General features: G+C 40.6%; 1 protein-coding gene across 1 annotated transcript in view; it reads right to left on the reverse strand.

Moving 5' to 3' along the window:
* Positions 1 to 20489, reverse strand: part of LOC124621865 (phospholipid-transporting ATPase ID) — a 538522-nt gene that overhangs the window by 301758 nt on the left and 216275 nt on the right. The window contains 1 exon segment of the mRNA XM_047147327.1: positions 18526 to 18584. Coding sequence (XP_047003283.1) covers positions 18526 to 18584 — 59 coding nt within the window.

Genomic DNA, 20489 nt, shown 5'->3' on the forward strand with positions numbered 1-20489 from the left:
ACTGCGCTCTCGAGCGCTCTGGCGGCAGAAACCTGAAGTGCGGCTTCAGCCGAACAAAACTTTATTAGTTTTTCTACGTATCTGTAGTGTGTCGTGACCATATGTCAATGAATAGAGCTACAGTGAATTTATGAAATCGCTTCAATCATTTGTAATAGCCCTGTATATGTTGACTACCAACACAGTCTGCTATGTTACTACACTGAGATGATGAAAGTCATGGGATAGTGATATGCACGGTAGTATCGCGCGCACAAGGTATAAAAGGGTAATGCATTGGCACAGCTATCTTTTCCACTCAGGTGATTCACATGGAAACGTTTCCGACATGCTTATGACCGTACGACAGAAATTAACAGGCTTTCGACGCGGAATCTTAGTTGGAGCTAGACCCATGGGCATTTAGTTTCGGAAATCGTTAGAGAAATCAATATTCCGAGATCCACAGCGTGAAGAGTGTCCGAGAGCACCAAATTTCAAGCATCACCTCTCGCCACGTACAATGTTGCGGCCGACGGTCTTCACTTAACGAACGGCATTTGGGCAGTGTTGTCAGTGCTAACAGACAAGCAACACCTCGCGAAATAACTGCGGAAATCAATGTGGGACGTACGACGAACGTGTCCGTTAGAACAGTAGGGCGAAACTTGGCGTTAATAGGATATGGCAGCCGACGACTGACGCTAGTGCCACTGCTAACACCACGACATCGCCTGCAGCGCCTCTCTTGGGTTCGTGACCATATTGGTTGGATACTAGACGACAGGGAAACCTAGGCCTGGTCAGATTATATGAATGCGTGGTGTCTCTTCTTTCGGACATGTTTGAAAGAACAGACACCACAAGGAGTCCGCTGCTTTGATACTGTGACAATTTATATTTAAATTGGAAAGGAAAGGAACGGACTTTTTGTGCATCTACATCATGGATACTCTGCAAATCACACGTAAGGGCCAGACAGAGGGTTCATCGAACCACCCTCACAACAATTCTCTATTATCCCACTTTCGAACAGCGAGTGGAAAAAAAGAACACCTATATCTTTCCGTACGAGCTCTGATTTCCCTTATTTTATCATGGTGATCGTTTCTCCCTATACATTCGGAGGAGAAAGTCGACGATTGGAATTCCGGGAGAAGATTCCGCCGCAACGGCTTTTTTTTAATGATGTCCATCCCAAATACAGTACCATGTCCGTGACACTCCCCTATTCCGCGATAATACAAAACGTGCTGCTCTTCTTCGAACTTTTTCGATTTACTCCGTTAATCCTATTTGGCAAGGATCCCACACCGCGCAACAGTACTCCAAAAGAGGACGGGCAATCATAGTGTAGGCAATCTCTTTAATAGATCTGTTACATTTTCTAAGTGTCCTGCCAATAAAACGCAGTCTTTGGTTTGCCTTCCCCACAACGTTTTCTGTGTCTTTTCCAATTTAAATTGTACGTAACTATAATTTCTAGGTATTTAGTTGAATTTATTGAATTTATGGCCTTCAGTTTAGACTAATTTATCGTGTAAAAAAAAAGCGAAGTTTAACGGATTCCTTTAAGCACTCATGTGGATGGCCTCACACTTTCCGTTATTTAGGGTCAATTGCCGATTTTCGCATCATTCACATATCTTTTCTAAATCGTTTTGCAATTTATTTTGATTATCTGATGAGTTTACTTGACGATAAAAGACAGCATCATCTGCAAAAAACCTAAGACGGCTGCTCAGATTGTCTGCTAAATCGTTTATGTGGATAAGGAACAGCAAAGGTGATAGAACACTAGATTGATGAACGCCAGAATCATTTCTGTCAGTTACCACGAAATGTGACCTTTCTGACAGGAAATCACGAAGCCAGCCACATAGCTGAGACGATATTCCGTAAGCATGTAATTCCACTACAAGCCGCTTGTGTGGTACATTGTCAAAAGCTCTTTGGGAATCTAGGAATACGGAATCAATCGGAAATCCCTTGTCAATAGCATCCAACAATTCGTGTGTGTATAAAGTTAACAGTGCTTCACAGCAACGATGTTTTCTAAATCCGTGTTGACTGTCATTAGACCGTTGTTCTCTTCGACATAATTCATAATGTTCTAACACAACATATGTTCTAAAATCCCGCTGCATATCGACGTTATGGGCCAGTAATTTGGGGGATTACTCCTACTAGCTTTCTTTAATACTGATATAACCCGTGCAACTTTCCAATTTTTGGATACGGATCTATCGTCGAGCGAACGGTTGTGTATGATTGTAGAGTATGGAGCTATTGCATCAGTATACTCTGAAAGGAACCAAATTGGTACACTGTCTGGAGAAGACGACTTGCTTTTATTACGTGAGTGAAGTTTCTTCACTATTCCGAGGATATTACTCATGTTGGCAGCTGCTCTTGATTCGAATTCTGCAATATTTACTTCGTCGTCTTTGGTGAAGGAATTTCGAAAGGCTGTGATTAGTAACTCTGCTTTCGCAGCACTGTCGTCGATAGTATTTCGATTGCTATCGCACAGAGAAAGCATTGACCGTATCTTGTCGCTAGCATACTTTATATACGACCAGAATCTCTTTGGAGTTTCTGCCAGGTTTCGAAATAAAGTTTCGCTGTGGAAATTAGAAGCATCTCGCATTGATGTCCGCGCTAAACTACTATCTTCTGGAGATTTTGCATCCGCACTGAAGGTTGCTTCGTTGCCCTTAGAGGCGAATTCGTTATATGTATGAGTGATGTGTGTTCTTTCGGGTATTTTCGCTTTTGTCAGGGCTATTAAAGCTAACCTCTACTAGCAAACACAAGGCAGAAAAAGTTCAATTTCAGCGTTAAAAGCAAACTGTAATTTCTCGCTATCATTAGTTAGCTGAAACTATCGTTTCAGTGGCTACACGAACTGCCGCGTTATCAACCGATGACCAGTCCTCGTTGGCATTTGGTTGCAGATTATAGGCGACACAGACAGATTCCAAAAGAAAACAGAATGATAGGAAGTAAGAGCAAGTAAGGAAGTCAATACAATAATGAAAATGACGTGGCAAAGAATTAGAAATAAAACAATACATTCAAACAAATGGGCTCAATAAAATTGATGACCAAATTCTTTTGATTAGATTTAGAAACACAACAATTGCGACACTTGTCGAGATTCGATCGTACGACAATCAACACGGCAGGTTCATACGCTTACCATTGCGTTCTAATACGACACTGAGATAATTTGTTGTATTTTTGACTGCGATCACCTAGTCGCAACTATGAATTGCAGCCTTCAAAAACACTGTTTCACACAATGTCGTGCGGAGCTTATGCAATGTAAGCCGACCTGTTGTGAGTATGATAACCAAATCTGTGGCGCTGAACACGTCTTGTGCCGAAGTATCCAGTACTTTTTAGTTATAGCTGTGCATGAAACGTCTGTATTTCCATTAGCATTATTATGTGAGAGTTTTGTTTTTGGTGTGCTTATCATGTATGATGAAATACGAAATAAAGTGCCAGGCCCACTATTCGAGATCCAAACATATCGAGAAAAAATCCAAGACAAGGAATAGGACGTGAATTGACCGACAGTTGCAGTAGTTTGGCAATGGCGAATGGCTTGGGTGTGACGTTGAGCGCTCTAATTGAAGGAACCCAGCTCCAACGCGTGAAGTGTCAACTACCAAGTAATTTTAATCAGACTATAGCGATCAGGAGATCCGAGCTTCTGGTCCCAGTCCGGCACACATTTTCACACGTTGCCACTGATTCCGCATGCAACTGAAAATACAGGGTCATTCAAAAAGTATACCACAACTTTAGGAATTTTAAACTCTGCAACGACAAAAGGCAGAGCTAAGCACTATCTGTCGGCGAATTAAGGGAGCTATAAAGTTTCATTTAGTTGTACATTTGTTCGCTTGAGGCGCTGTTGACTAGGCGTCAGCGTCAGTTGATGCTAAGGTGGCGACCGCTCAACAGAAAGCTTTTTGTGTTATTGAGTACGGCAGAAGTGAATCGACGACAGTTGTTCAGCGTGCATTTCGGTCGAAGTATGGTGTTAAACCTCCTGATAGGTGGTGTATTAAACGTTGGTATAAACAGTTTACAGAGAATGGGTGTTTGTGCAAAGGGAAAAGTTCTGGACGGCCGAGAACGAGTGATGAAAATGTAGCACGCATCCAGCAAGCATTTGTTCGCAGCCCAGGAAAATCGACTCGCAGAGCTAGCAGAGAGCTGCAAATTCCACAATTTCAGCAGGATGGAGTGCCACCACATTGGCACTTATCTGTCCGTAACTACCTGAACGTCAACTACCCGAGGCGATGGATCGGCCGCCAGGCAGCCCGTGACAGAGCACTTCATCACTGGCCTCCAAGAAGCTCTGATCTTACCCCCTGCGATTTTTTCTTATGGGGGTATGTTAAGGATATGGTGTTTCGGCCACCTCTCCCAGCCACCATTGATGATTTGAAACGAGAAATAACAGCAGCTATCCAAACTGTTACGCCTGATATGCTACAGAGAGTGTGGAACGAGTTGGAGTATCGGGTTGATATTGCTCGTGTGTCTGGAGGGGGCCATATTGAACATCTCTGAACTTGTTTTTGAGTGAAAAAAAAAACCTTTTTAAATACTCTTTGTAATGATGTACAACAGAAGGTTATATTATGTTTCTTTCATTAAATACACATTTTTAAAGTTGTGGTATTCTTTTTGAATCACCCTGTAGATTGCTCCCTTCTCTTCCCTCTGCTTTCAGTTTACATCATAGCGGCTTAGAAGGTTGTGAAGAGGGCTCTTACCGCTCGGTGACCGCCTACACCCTACAGCGAAACCGCCACCACAATGGTTGTTCCCTCCCCTACCACGCCACCTGCGCAGGTGCGGGCCAAGTTATTTTGCGCGCAGTCACTAGTGCTATGGGCTACGGAAACTACGAAATGTACTGTGTGAGTAGAAGCACTCTAGTTCACTCATTGATTTATCTATTCATTCAGGCACTCCCAGCGCCATTACGATGGCGCGAGAGCCCTCACACACGCGCGGTTCATTGAGTGCCCGCCCAGGAAATGTCGCGTGCAAGGCAGGCCCCGCCTGTTGGCACGAACAGACCCCGCTGGTATTTCACGCGCGGATTCTACAGCAAGCCGTCACAGACAGGTTACGAGGCCAGGGCTCTGAGGTATCGCCGGTTGCCAATGGGCACGCGAGTTCACTGCGGGGAGCCCTCTCTCGGCCGACATCAACCCTGCAGTTCGTGTGGGCGTAAATATGTGAACAAGGAAAGGCAGTAGATAAAGGTAAATGTCGTGAACGTGAAGCGGTTCCCCGATGCGTTTCTTAGGTAACTGCTTGCTTAGTTGTGGCCTTTGGGTGCTGGTGGATGTAACTGCAGCAGATTAGAAAAGTACCGACTACACTTCGTTCATTATACGAACACACCAGATGTAAACAAACACAAACGCGATAGTTGGTTAGCAGCCGCAGCTCTCGTACACTGTTGCTGTTCCGCTCTTGGAAATAAGTCCAACTTACGTATTAGATATCTTATAATTATATCGCTGTATATAAAACTTAAGAAATTCTAATGTATTAACTGCCTTCAACGTTTCCCTTAATCTTACTTTAGCTACGTAATTTTTATTCTAAAAGTCGTGAGCAGTCACAGTCTCTGTAAGCGCTGCTTGTGCTCTGGTTGTCTCGCTATTCATACGTTCCGTGAAAACGGATGACCCTGATAGTGCGCTTGGTACTGAAACACACACGCGGAACACCGTTAATGGCGAGAGACAAGTTTTTCTGGTTGGTCCCGGCGGAGGTTCGAGTCCTCCATCGGGCATGGTTTGTCCTTAGGATAATTTAGGTTAAGTCGTGTGTAAGCTTAGGGACTGATGACCTTAGCAGTTAAGTCCCATAAGATTTCACACACATTTGAACTTTTTTTTTAACAAGTTGTTCTGAATATTTTTCACATTACAGAGAAAAATCAGTTTTGACGTTCTTTCGAGGAACAGTATGTACTACATATACGGGAAGATACTTTAATTATATTCGTAGCGTAATCGGTAGCGTCTTAGATTGATAATCGCCTGGGCTAATGAGCGTAGGTTCGTAACCCGTTGAGGTCTACAATTTTCTTTGTTCGGTTTGAATACCCACATCATTTAGGTATGAAATTTATCAACTATGTGGTAATTACCTCATAGCGAGCCATTATTTTTTCAAGAAAAATGCACGTCTTGTAGTTTCTAGTTATATTATCACACGTAAAATTCTGGTCTTCATTGCAAACACACATTATTAACTGTCGGTATTTTATAAAAAACTGTTAAAGATTTTGAACTTAAGAAGCCTTTACACAATTAAATGTTTTGATAAAAATGAAAAATCAAATACTCTTTGTTCGAATATCTCCATTGTTTTTAGGTCAGAACGATAAGCGTCGCAGAAACCTGGAAAACTATTTTCAATGCGTCGAGTGTTGTACAAATTCTGCATTTTTACAGTTGTCACCGTAACAGTGACGCTTTCCCCGCGAACAGATCTTCACCAAGAGCCGTAATCGCAATGATTTGCGAATGAGTACGTTGTTATATTTGTCGTCGTTCTCAGGTCTAAGACTGATCTGACGCAGCTCTCCGTATTAGTCCACCCTGCGCAAGCTTCTTCATCTCCAAATAACTTCTGCATCCTACATCCATCTCAAGATACTATATTCAGCCCTTGGTTTCCCTCTACAATTTTTACCTCCTTCGCTCCCCTACATTACCAGACTGGCAATTTCTTGATGTCTCATCATACGCCGTATGAACCAATACCTTCTTTTCGTCAATTCAGTAGCTAATCATCTATTCGATCTACTAATTTTCTGGTTTCTTAAGTAGCACGACACAACAAAAATTTCTGTTCACTCTTGCTTATCGTCCACCTCTCACTACCGTGGAAGAATACACTCCAGAAAAGACTTCGGAACACTTAAATTTATATTAGTGGTTAACAGGAGGACGAGTTAGTGTTTAACGTCCTGTCGCAATGAGGTCACTAGAGACGAAGCCCAAGCTCGGATTAGGGAAGGATAGGGAAGTGAATCGGCCATGCCCTTTCAAAGAAGCATCCCGGCAATTGCGTGAAGCGATTTAGGGATATCACAGGAAACCTAAATCAGGATGGCCGGGCGCGGGTTTGAACCACCGGCCTCCCGAATGTGTGTCCAGTGTGTAGTGGTTAACAAATTATTCTTTTTCAGAATTGCTTTTCTTATTGACAGTCTGCTACTTCGGGCATGTACTGTACTGCCCAAATAACGTAACTCGTCTCCTACTTTTACTGCTTCATTTCCTAATTTGATTAGGTTTCACTCAGCATAGCTTGATTTATTTCGACATTATATTACCCTTGTTTCAGTTTATGTTTATCCTATAATCTCTTTTCAAGGCACTATCTATTCCGCGTAACTGTTCTTCCAAGCCCTTTAGAAGTCTCTTGACATAATTATGTCGTCGGCAACTTCCAAGTTTTTATTTCTTCTCCATAAACCTTAACTCCCATCCCAACTCTCTTCATTGTTTTCTTTACTGCTTGCTCTACGTTGCAGATTTAATAGCATTTGAAGTGGTTGTCCATTCAACATTTTCAAAAGCTACATGTAATACTTTTTTAACCACATATTCTCCTTACGACTGGTTACAGAAGCAAAACTGAGTAGATACTATATGGGTGAATATTACGACTGTGTTCGCGTCTACCAAGCCAGTCAACCTTGGTATCAGCGGTGTGTGTGTGTGTGTGTGTGTGTGTGTGTGTGTGTGTGTGTGTGTGTGAGTGAGTGAGTGAGTGAGTGAGAGAGAGAGAGAGAGAGAGAGAGAGAGAGAGAGCGCCGGTCGCCCTTGTCCATTAATCACGATCACGAACTAAATTTAGGTTGCTCTCTTTTATATCAGTTAACGTGGTCGGAGTGTCAGAAACCCAAATGCTGGTTCGAACACCTCATGGTGTTACTAGGTATGGTTGTGTACTGGATGTTTGTATGCAGTTGCCTTCCACCCTTGAACTGACTTAATCAGCTAATTAAAGGGTCGGGCGGGGGGGGGGGGGGGGGGGGAGGGCTTTATACCGTCCAAGATGGGCTGGGAAACATGGTGATTTAGGAATGTTTAATAGAAAAGACCAAAAACTTGGGAGGGTCGGACCCCAGACCTTTGAACCTATGGCCGCATAGGTACTCAGACTTGAAAAGTGGGGTGGGGGGGGGGGGGGGCGAATGCCTGAGAATTAACGGCGAGCGGGGAGGGGGGAGGGGGAGATATCACAATAACGAGCTTCCTTTCCTCTCAGCTGTAGTATACTAGCCGATAGTAGTAACTTAGCCGCAGTTTTTAAACATCGATAATTTATACGGAATAATACCCGTATAATCAATATTTTTGAATATTAAGTATTTTAAAATTTTTGATTTATAAAACTAAGTTTCAAAGCTAAGTTAAAACCACAGGATTTTGCGATTCTGAAATTACCTGAGTCCTGATTTTTCCAGCTAAAATTTAATTCCCCGAGAATTTCAGGTTTTCGAGAAGAATCGTCATCCTATGTTTCTCATGTAAACACGGAGTCAAGGCTCATACAACTTAATCGACGAAGTTTGGGAAATACAGTTCGAAATATTTCTTCCTTTTCCTGGTATGTCGGATCTCCGGATGCTCTATAGAACTATTTTCTAAGATTACAATGTCAGAAGATTGCAGGAAGGCCTGCGGAAGTTAAGACTATTCGTGCACAGACTGGTAATGGGCCTAAATGCAACGTAGTGCGTATGAAGTGGGAACCGATCCATTACTGTTGGATTATATTACTGAAAATAAATCACTGGGAACAGGAACAACCGTGCGAAGCGAGCTAGTGTGACATGACAAAGCGAAACGCATTACAGGAACTGCAGATACCAGCGTATGATTAATTGCAACAATCGGGGTTTAAGTCACCCACCAAAGAAGTGGCTTACATACGTCTCGTTCGACTTGTTCTTGGGCTTTACTTGTCAATCCAGGACCCTTACCACATAAGCACAATAGAACAGAATGAGAAGATTAAAAATGGGCGGCACTTTTCGTCGTGGGATTGTTTAGCGTTACAGAGGCGCTCCACAAACTCCTTGGTAGACGCGTAGTACAAAACCGTGGGCATGTCGAGAGCATAAGTTACAAGAAAAATCGGGCAACTATCTTCCCTACATGCGTCTTGTGAAATAACAAGACAACATAATCAGAGAAATTAGAGCGCATAAGGTTGTTCGTATGTACCATTCACATAGAGACAGACCCTTAAAAGAATTGACAACGCTAAGTTTGGTCTTGAATGTTTTGGTGTACCCAGATGCCAATAAATAAAACTGCGAAGAAGAAGAAGAAAGGCCATCAGCGGTAGCGGAGCCGATGTAAGAGTGTGCGGGCACAGATATATGCGGACAGCAAGGTTTGCCGGAGATTTGTGGACACCACCTCTGTTAATATTTTGTTAAATGTAACCGTCGAAAAAAAATAAGAAAATGCATGAGTGAATAGTTAAGAAAAAACTACGACATGATCCACGTTAATATGTTGGCTGAAATACGATATCTCTTGCAACTTATGAAAAATTATTAATGATGTCAAAGGACAGAACAGATGAAGGAAACACAGTAATTTGAGAGGAAACTGCAGATGGAAAAAAGTTAGGAGTAATGGAAAATTGTGCCGATACGAAAGTCATTTGAGTGAAGTTGTGATGTTAGCAGACGCCTGAAGTATAACTGTCAAGAACACCAGGAAAGCAATTCTATCTGTCGTGTAATTTTTGTTTTCCAATTATTATTTCTCACGGTATAAATATCAATGGTACTGTAGAGTATTATGCAAATATAAACAAACAGGGATAAAAGTCTTAAATATATGTACATTTAGATCTTGATCAGCACGAAGTATTGTTACAGTTGGATGTCCAGGTCCCTTAACCATTTGCGACATTTTCGTGAGACTGACATGCATTTTGCAGACTACCAACTATTGTATTATTCAGCGCAGAAGCAATTTTCCGCAGCAGCAATGTAGAATACTGGTGTTATTTAAATCGACAAGACAAAATAGTGTTTTAATATCACTGAAACTGAAAGCATTGCTCCAGAAAATCATTTACAAACCACATTGCGAATTGCACACACTTTTGCTAGTCATGAATTTCGCACGGAAACACTATTACAAATTGTTTTGTAATAGAGATATGTATAGATGCACATACCACTATTTCTGGAATATTCTTAGGCCAAAGAATGGTTTCTGTTTGCTTATGAACTACAGAACAAAGACTATTGTTCGAACAATTAAACACCACCATGTCGTGCCCTTGATGCGGATACAAGGTAAGTAGAGGGATCTGTGCTTCGAGCAGCGCGACGTTACTCAGCTCTTGCGAGGCGGGGAAGACGGGGTGGGTGAGAGGACAGCCACCTACTTGAACCAGGAAAATCCCTCCGTGAACCGGTTACGCCTGCAAATCTCCGGTGTCCGCTATCTTTGTGTCCGGGCACTAGCGGAGCTACATGATTGAAAACATAATTTGTCCATAGTACTCCCAGCAAAAAATATTTTGGAAAGATCTTCAAGCGCGGCAACATGTACACTGCAGACTTTTGTAATACCAAAGCATTAGTACTAATTCACCAAATACAGCACGGTATTTTCCTAACACATACTACCAAAATATAAGTGCGATGCCCGTGCTACAGTACGTAAATAGAGACCGTAGTAGCGCTCCGTGTGGCCTGGCAGTGAACTTCGGATTCGGGAAAATATGCGCACTGACAGGTATTCTTGTTTTGCGAAATACGACTACTAGATGTTATTTTTCATCAAGAAAGATGAATTTTTCACATACAATACTGGTCTTCAAACATTTTTGCTGTTTTTCCTCCGAGCGTATGATTATTCAGGATCCTAACAGCACAGCTTAAATTGCAGCAGCTTAATATTTCTGACAACCACGATCGCAAATTTCACTGGTGTGCATCGAACATTTCATTTCATGGGTTACCTGGCTAAATACGTGTTCCGTCGAGCACTTCGACTTTTCCACAGAAGAGATTACACGTGAAATTGCTGAAGAACTCACCCTGCACTTCATTTCGAACGATAACTCCACTCTTTTCATCGCTATTGCGTAATTTGTAATCTATGAAAGAACTAAAATAAATATGAAAAACTAATCTTGACGAATGGTCTTTTTTAGCGTGTGTTGCCCTTTAAGATATATCAAACTCGAATTTGCCAGTAAAATTTTAAAGAGTGGCATAATTGGCTGTTCTTCTGGGTCTGAAATTTTTCTACGTTGCTGGTCTTCAAAGTGTTAAGTTTTGAAAGAGTCAAATGCTCCACGATTTAGGAAATTCATCGCACATTCTCACAAACATAATTCGTCGTGCACTGAAACACGTCTATCGTTTAGGTTAAGCATCCACAGAAGTTTTAGTTTTTCCGTCGTAGCTGCCCGGATAAAAATTAGGACGGAGTTGGACACCCAGCTTCCCTTCTGCTGACCATCATCATTGTCTTTCGCGACCACTGGAGACAACTTTTTCGAGTCTCTGTGCCGTCATTACCTGTGTGTTCCGGCTGCCCAGTATCTGCCACTGTCACACTGTGCTATGAAAACAGTTGTCTGAGTGGGATCATTTTTAAATATGATTTTTATAATCATACTTCATCACTATTCAAAGGAAAATAACTACATTACAGTCTTCAATAAATTTTAACCCATTTTCTTTTGACACGAATGCCCTTTCAAAAAAAGGAAAAATCACAAATTAGGGAGCTACTTGAGTGAGAAGTAGCGGTTCTGGTCCCGTAAACTGACACACGGCCAGAAGAGCGGCGTGCTGACACATGCCCCTGTATATCTGCATCCAGTGACGCCTGTGGGTTGAGGATGACACGGCGGCCGGTCGGTATCGTTGGGCCTTCCAGGGCCTGCTCGGGAGGAGTTAAGGTTTTTAGTCATCACTCTTCCTGATAAATAGATGCTTTGTTGTTATAATATGGAATGCCAATGAGGTCCTGGACAATCTTCCAGACTTCCTAGATTCTTATACACCAGACTTCGCTTTTGTAACGGAAACCTGTGTACTTGCTTACAAAACATTTAAATTAATAAACTACAATACTTAGAGAAACGAAAGGTATAGTCTGCTTGGCGGTGGGATTGCCATTCATATTAAAAATAAACAGTACAGATACAGCTCTCCACAACTTTTAATAGAATACAAACTAAGACTGTCCGAAATCGCATAACAATGAAAGTATCTAGCACCAGCCTACAATCGCCCACCATACCAAAGATTCTGTCTTAAGACCTGCATTCTCTGACCAACAGGAGCCATCAAGTATTAACTGGTAGGATGGAAATCCCAAATATCGCCAGTGAACCGCAGGGCAACTAACAGGTGTGGTAGAACGTTTCATGGATTCCTCGATGCAAATTGAAATATACCAGCATAATCTGTACACCAGTCAGTCCAGTACGTCTGGAAACTGACGGAGGCTTACTTCGCTAACTAGGAAACAGAATAACATTAAGGTACAAAAACTGGACCAGATTTAATCCGATGGCATAGAACAGTACGCCTTAGACATGCTGAGTAGATATGCACACCACGTGGAGATACTAATTTACTGTCGATGAGAAAATGGGCAGTGCGATAGCGCCGACCGATGTGTAATAGAACGCGTTTGCAAATCGGTGAAGTTGGAACTGCAGGAGGCAACACACGATGACGAGAGGAACGGGGTCCGAAAATTTATCCCGAAGAAGAGGAAGCAAAGAGTTCACACTGTCAGTTTCACTAATGATTTGCATAGATGTGCTACGAGAGAGCAATTTCTGGGTACTATGAAGAAGTAAAGAGAGAGAAACTGCACGTCGATGTTAGCAAATTCAAATGGTTAGTGGTTTATTTCCACCAGACATGGACCTACATACAACATGCTCTGCATAACTACCCGCAAAGTAACTATCATTCAAGAGTATTGTCCAAGTATAGACCTTACCGTTCCACTGTCGGATAGCACTAAAGCCCCCACATACGAGAGACGCGGATATAACCTGCAGTCGGTCGTTCACACACGAGTAATTTCAACCAGTATTTCGAATGCCACTGCGTGTCTTTTAGCCCTGCTATGGAAAATCAACTATGTTTAGTAGCAGTGACAGTTAATTCCGACGTCGACTAATACTGTACTTTCAAAAAATTAAAAAACTGCAATTGAAAATTATTAAACATGTCTTCAACTTTTTTAAATGACAACGTTTGACATCGACTGTACTATTTATTACAATTTCCACCATTGTAATTTCGAACGTCTTAACCACCTTGCCCGCATCTCGTGGTCGTGCGGTAGCGTTCTCGCTTCCCACGCCTGGGTTCCCGGGTTCGATTCCCGGCGGGGTCAGGGATTTTCTCTGCCTCGTGATGGCTGGGTGTTGTGTGCTGTCCTTAGGTTAGTTAGGTTTAAGTAGTTCTAAGTTCTAGGGGACTTATGACCACAGCAGGTGAGTCCCATAGTGCTCAGAGCCATTTGAACCATTTTTTTTAACCACCTGAAACTGTCGAAACAGCAGCCTGGGAAATTATAACTGCAATTTGGGAAATTGTAATAAATAGTGTGGATGTTTAATTTAAAAATTAAACGAGACTGTAATCCCATAGCAAATAAAACTGTTTCGAAACGTTTTTTGGGAACAGTTAGTTACTTTCCAGAACACCTTACATTTTTCACAGACGCCAACGTGGTTGTGTACATGTTTCTACACACATCAAACAAAGTATTTCATCATCTCGGTTCCAAGAGTTCCGAAATCTGTACAGAAAATTGGAATAGAGATCAACATAATCGCCATTTCCGCCCTTTTTATTGCTCATGAAAACCACACATTGCTTGCTGTACCACCATGTCCGAATGACATCGCTTTGGTTCACTCCGAGACGCTTGGACACTTCCCTTGTTGAGAGCCCTTCCTGGCACAAAGTAAAAATGCAGACGCGATCGTACCGTTGTATTGACGGCCTACAGAGAACACGAGCCGTGTACCTCCTTCCTGGTGGAATGACGGACTGATCGACTGTCAGACGCCCTCCGTCTAATAGGCGCTGCTCATGCATGGTTGTTTACATCTTTGGGCGGGTTTAGTGACGTCTCTGAACAGTCAACGTCTATCATCAAAGGTTCTGGGAACTGGGCTGATGCAAAACTTTTTTTGATGTGTGTAGTTTCATTTCGCAAACAGATCTTCGAGCTCTGAATTCCTTTTCAATTTATTAATCTTTTAGTTCAATTACAGACATTTAAAAATGGCTTTGCAATCTCGATGAGTATATAGAAATATAAACAGTTACTGATGCTTTCCATAGATCTCGTTGTAAATTGTTGATTGAGAGTTAAAATATATGACATGAGGTACTTGACTTATGACTGTAGCATAGGTATGCCCTCAACATTTACTTTAAAATTCTCCGTTAATATTACCTCATTCCGTTTAGAAGTTACAAACCGTAATACTGCGTTTCGTTTCACCAAATCACCAGCGAAATCCAGTGTATCGTGACTACTATTATGAACTTTCCACGAATTTCTACTTCCATAGTACAAGCTTCAAAATGCTGCCCACTGCAAAAAATGAGGGTTAATGCTTTCAAATTCGTACTGCTTAATGTAAGTCGCAACTCCGCCTTCAACTTCACTTTTCAGAGTGGTTCATGCTCCCTGAATAATTTTAAGAAATTAAAGCGAGGCACCAGAGTCTTAGTCACTACATTTAATTCTGGTGATCGAACATAAAAGTGGTTACCAATGGGAATGGATATACGGCCCATTTAAGTAATTCACATCAGTCGTATACAAAAACGCCAATATTTACAGTTGCGTTCTCTAGAGGAAAAATCAAAAAGTGCAAGTACACAGGTTATGGCAATAGCCTATCCGAAGTATTTCCCACTGTTGTAAGACAAATCATGAAAACGGTAGCACTCTTTAAGATCTTCCCAAGTGGATCTCCTGCTCCCAGCCTCAGCTCGATGGGATCTGGATGGAAAGAACCAATCTTTTTACAAAAGGTTCCAGGCGCGCAGTCCGGAACCGCGCGACTGCTGCGGTCGCAGGTTCGAATCCTGCCTCGGGCATGGATGTGTGTGATGTCCTTAGGTTAGTTAGGTTTAAGTAGTTCTAAGTTCTAGGGGACTGATGACCACAGATGTTAAGTCCCATAGTGCTCAGAGCCATTTTACAAAAGTCCTCTCTTCATTCTCTGGGTAGGGAGTGAAAGGTATTAACTAACAAGGAATGAGCATTAACTCGTTGAAGGACATATGGAGTGCCTTAGAGAGACAGCTGGGTCATTCCATGTCAAATCAACCGATTGCACTACATGATTTGAACCATGACCTCTCAGATTTGGATGAATTTTTTTTCAGGTAATGTACCCACTAACACTAGTTTAAATTTGTGATTTAAAATTTTTCTGATCTTTGCTTTTTGAGTTTCAAGGGTTTAAAAATAAAAAACCTCTGTTTTTGATCAATCGATGATTGTTTTAAAATGCTTTATCTCAGAAACTATACAACCTAGAGAGCTCAAACTTGCACCATTGTTTTCGTCTATAAATTCCCTTCAATTTGATATGTAACATGACTATCCTACCTAAATCTGAAAATTTTAAACTATTCCAAAAACACATTTTTGAAATTTCCAAAATACGTACCCTCGGATTTCTCTATAAAAATTGTATGTGTTGTCCAGTCTAACTGACTACATGCATGCAAAATTTCAAGATGGGATCTCCATGGGTTCTTGTATAAAATAATATTTTACTTCAGCAATACACACTAGTGAAGTGAAAAGCAGACGATTTCTACACTATGAATACTAAGGTAGGTTTATGTAATTCTAACAAACGTAAATTATTATGTTAGCCCTTTTATGCAACATTACCCTCTTATTGTTTGTTAATTCATTAAATGATATAGTGTTGTTTTAATTTAATGTTCATGATTCTTTTAACTATGCATCATAAGGAAGTGAACACATTTTAATTGGTAATATACATGCTACAAGTTAAAATCTGGAATAAAGCCACTCACCTTCATCCTTACTTGTAAATGGTAGAGATTATCTTTTTCTTGGTTTTCCAGTGTTATTTGTAATCATTTACAACAAGTTCCTTATATTAGAATAAGTAATTTCACTTGGGAAAGAGATTAACTTGTTGATATCTGCATGGATAGAACTGTATTTCTAATACCAATTGGTATTTACGAAGTTAATACACATGGTATTTATACAACTTAGTGTTTAGTGAGGGTAGGTGTAACAATTTAAACGTGGTTCTTTTACGATATTTTAAGGTATTTTTCCAAAGCAAGAGAAGACAACTTCATTTCTTTAGCACTTAAAGTGTAGTTTCTCCCCATAGGTGTTGTTGGATTCACTGTTTGTAAAAGAGTATTTCCTGTTACATCTAATATATCTCTTGACTGTGGGTAGTAAAAGGACTGGGCTGGACCCTTTGGGTGTAAAAAATTTATTCAATACATGTCATTGTATTTTTCTTCAATGCATCCTAGCCACCAAAAGTTGTCATACGCTACTGTTACAAAACCAGCAGTAATATTTTCCCTATGTGACGATGTTATTTGGTTCAGTGTTGTCATATATTCAAGAGACTCATCCAGACTAAAATGATAACGCTTGACAGTAATTTGACACTCTGTGCAGGGTTTATATGAGTGAAACTTTTGTGTTCCCACAATAGCTTTTGAGTCACTAAACCGAGGAAGTAAGTATCCTTTGGTAAGTTCATAGTCCTCTGTTGTGCAATATTCAAAGTCAATGTTTTTTGTGTTTTCCATGGCAAATACATAAAGTGATTTGGGTGTTAAGATTTGTTGGTTATATGGCCTTTGTAAGCTGGCTTTAGCAGCTAGCCGCTTAACAGTTCCGCCAAGGCCATCGCATGCGCCCTTGCCATGGGATGTTGCAAAGAACTCCCACTCTGCCTCAACTTCAAAATCAGTTTTATGCTAACACAAATTAAGGAAGTTTTTCTTACTTTTATATTGTGCAGCGCTGCCATCAGAAAAGTAAGCAATCTTTTTAAGTGCAAAAGGCAAGTTTTCCTTTATGATTTCTAGCAGTTTTTTCTGGAATACATAGAAAGCGACTGCATTATGTTTCAGGCAATCTGATATGAAGACATACTGCAGATGTTTTAGTTTTCCCTCCCATTTATAATATATGATGAAAGGATGCAGTGTAGCTTCCCCGTTACATCGAGGTGGCCGTAAGTGAGGTAGTGGCCAAAAGTAGAGCCTTGACCCTATATGAAAATCTCACGGTTTTTATAATAAAAAGTGAATGTCGTACAAAATTGTAAGACTCTTAAGTTATTATTTTTTATATATTTTATTCTCGCATTAGAATATCATTTAATGAATTAACAAACAATAAGAGGGTAATGTTGCATAAAAAGGCTAACATAATAATTTAAGTTTGTTAGAATTATATAAACCTACCTTAGTATTTATAGTGTAGAAATCGTCTGCTTTTCACCTCAGTAGTGTGTATTGCGGTAGTAAAATATTATTTTATACAAGAACCCATGGAGATCCCATCTTGAAATTTTGCATGCATGTAGTCAGACTGGACAACAAATGGTTCAAATGGCTCTGAGCACTATGGGACTTAACATCCTAGGTCATCAGTCCCCTAGAACTTAGAACTAGTTAAACCTAACTAACCTAAGGACATCACACACATCCATGCCCGAGGCAGGATTCGAACCTGCGACCGTGCAGTCGCGCGGTTCCGGACTGCGCGCCTAGAACCGCGAGACCACCGCGGCCGGCGACTGGACAACACACACAATTTTTATAGAGAAATCCGAGGGTACGTATATTGGAAATTTCAAAAATGTGTTTTTGGAATAGTTTAAAATTTTCCGATTTAGGTAGGATAGTCATGTTACATATCAAATTGAAGGGAATTTATAGACGAAAACAATGGTGCAAGTTTGAGATCTCTAGGTTGTATAGTTTTTGAGCTACAGCATTTTAAAACAATCATCGATTGATCAAAAACGGATGTTTTTTTTATTGTTAAACCCTTGAAACTCAAAAACCAAAGGTCAGAAAAATATGAAATTTCAAATTTAAACTAGTCTTAGTGGGTACATTACCTGAAAAAAAAAAATTCATCCAAATCTGAGATATCAAGGTTGTGACTTAGTTGATTTGAAATGGAATGACCCAGCTACATAAATAAATAGATGGTCGTAACAAAGGTACAAATAACTAATTAGAGCGTTCAGCAAAGTTGCAAACTGATGTGAATTCATCTTAAACATACGTTTTTGCATTCCTACTGTGAGGCACCATATTCCACAAAAATCAGCATATAACCTCTGTGTGTGTATTCTCGAGAAAAATTTAAAATCACCAACTACAATATCTGCGTTTAACATAAGGAGATGACTCACCGCGTAGCTGAACTGGGCATTGTACTCCCGGTCGTTGGCGCGGATGCGTCGCTCAGTCTCTGAAAACACAAACAAAACCGCCATCAGGCACGAAACATTCTGTGACAGCGCCAAACATTTAACATAGCACACTCCTTCAACACCACCAACTTCTCCGAAATTAGTCATTTGTGTACTCACCAACAACGACGGGCTGCGAAATGCATTTCTTTAAAATCGGTGTTTTACGGAGCAGTCGTTGTAAACCTGTGTACATTTATCATAATTTCTCAACCCGCATGACACCTAAAAAGCTTTACCGTCGGTAGCCCAAAATATTTAGACTATATAGTTGAGAACCAAAGATAAATTTAAATAACGCGGCAAATTTTCGATAAAGTCCGGTTGTCTGCTACAACAACCGGAGAAAAAGACCATTGCTGCAAAGACATTCACCACGAAGATGTTGCACTCCATAAGCAGAGTCGTGACATGATTTGTCAATTAAATCGAGTCACATGGCGAGTACTTTTCTGCATGATCAACATGGAGGTAAAAAAAAAAGAAGGCAGATGACGCTATAGACTTCCGCTAGAAGTTGTTTTGAAGCCAGAGTGGGCGGGGCCCGCCACCATCTTAAACAGCCTAAAACATTAGCGCACTACTGTTTACGATTGATCTTGTTCATTGTATCTGTTGCGCGCACGCACCAAATGTTAAGTACAAAAAATTACAAGGCTTGCATGAATAATATAACGGCAGGAAGGCAATTTCGAACGTTTTTCCGTTCTTGAATGCGTATTTGGTTTAGTAATACGACACATCTGGCATCATTAAGGTAACTTAATTTTTTTTGGTTGAAGTATTTCCAATGAGCAAGAAGAGATAAAAGTGGTGTGAAAAGCGCGCTTTCGTAATCCATTTAATTCCACTTTTGGTGCATTCGTATCAATAGCAAATGAAGCTGGAAATCGGAAACCAATGTTTGTTTATTTACCGGTACTGCTTCCTGTTCGTTACATTTTCAGCTTTCAACTCGTATGGACAACATTTTTAATGTTCACGTCTGCAAAAAACTTACCTCCGTGTTCTTTCCAGCCCATAAACGTGCGCAATGAGGAAAGAGGCAAGGTATGTTATCGATCTTGTACATGTCAACAATGAATGTCAAAGAAAAAGAACTTCACGGAGGTATATCTCCATACAGAAAAGAGTTCTGTTTTATTAGAGTGTCAGTCCATTAGTTTCATTGTAGTTTACAGTTCCTCAATTTGAAATCTTACGTATGACCCGTCATTCTGTGTGAGATCAATAATAGTAATGCCTGTTCCACCATTGTGCAATACTATAAATGTGATCTCGCGAATGGTCTCAAACCCTTAAACCCCGTACAATGAGTATTCTGCTTTAAAATCTAAGTCATTTCTTGAGTAAAAATGGTTCAAATGGCCGAGCACTATGGGACTTAACATCTATGGTCATCAGTCCCCTAGAACTTAAACCCAACTAACCTAAGGACAGCACACAACACCCGGTCACACTTTTTGAGTAATGATAGCCTAACCTGTGTAACATATAGGCTTACGTTTCCAACAACAGCCTATTTGCATCTTTTCCCGGAATATTTCTCGCCAGTAACTGTCAGTTTTTCTGAAATAACCAAACTCATCACAATTGGAATGGATCATCTGGTTCACTTTACATTTGACTTTCATTTTAGGATTTTCAACGTGTCTACGCCTATATCAAGCTTCGTGATATACGAATAGTTATAGTTTTCATGTTCCATGTAGCATTTGCACGACAAGTAGCAATGATGTGAAACGAGTAATTTTGTATTAACATATTTTTTGTGTAAACATGCCGCTATGATAATCGTTTATTAGTTTTTTATTTTGTTTTTTAAATTAAATACCTATACATGTTAGTAATTCCTATCCATCACTAGTTACACATTACAATATTAGATAGTCTTCTGGGAAATA

The sequence above is a fragment of the Schistocerca americana genome, chromosome 7, assembly GCF_021461395.2.
Source record: "Schistocerca americana isolate TAMUIC-IGC-003095 chromosome 7, iqSchAmer2.1, whole genome shotgun sequence".
Lineage (NCBI taxonomy): Eukaryota > Metazoa > Arthropoda > Insecta > Orthoptera > Acrididae > Schistocerca > Schistocerca americana.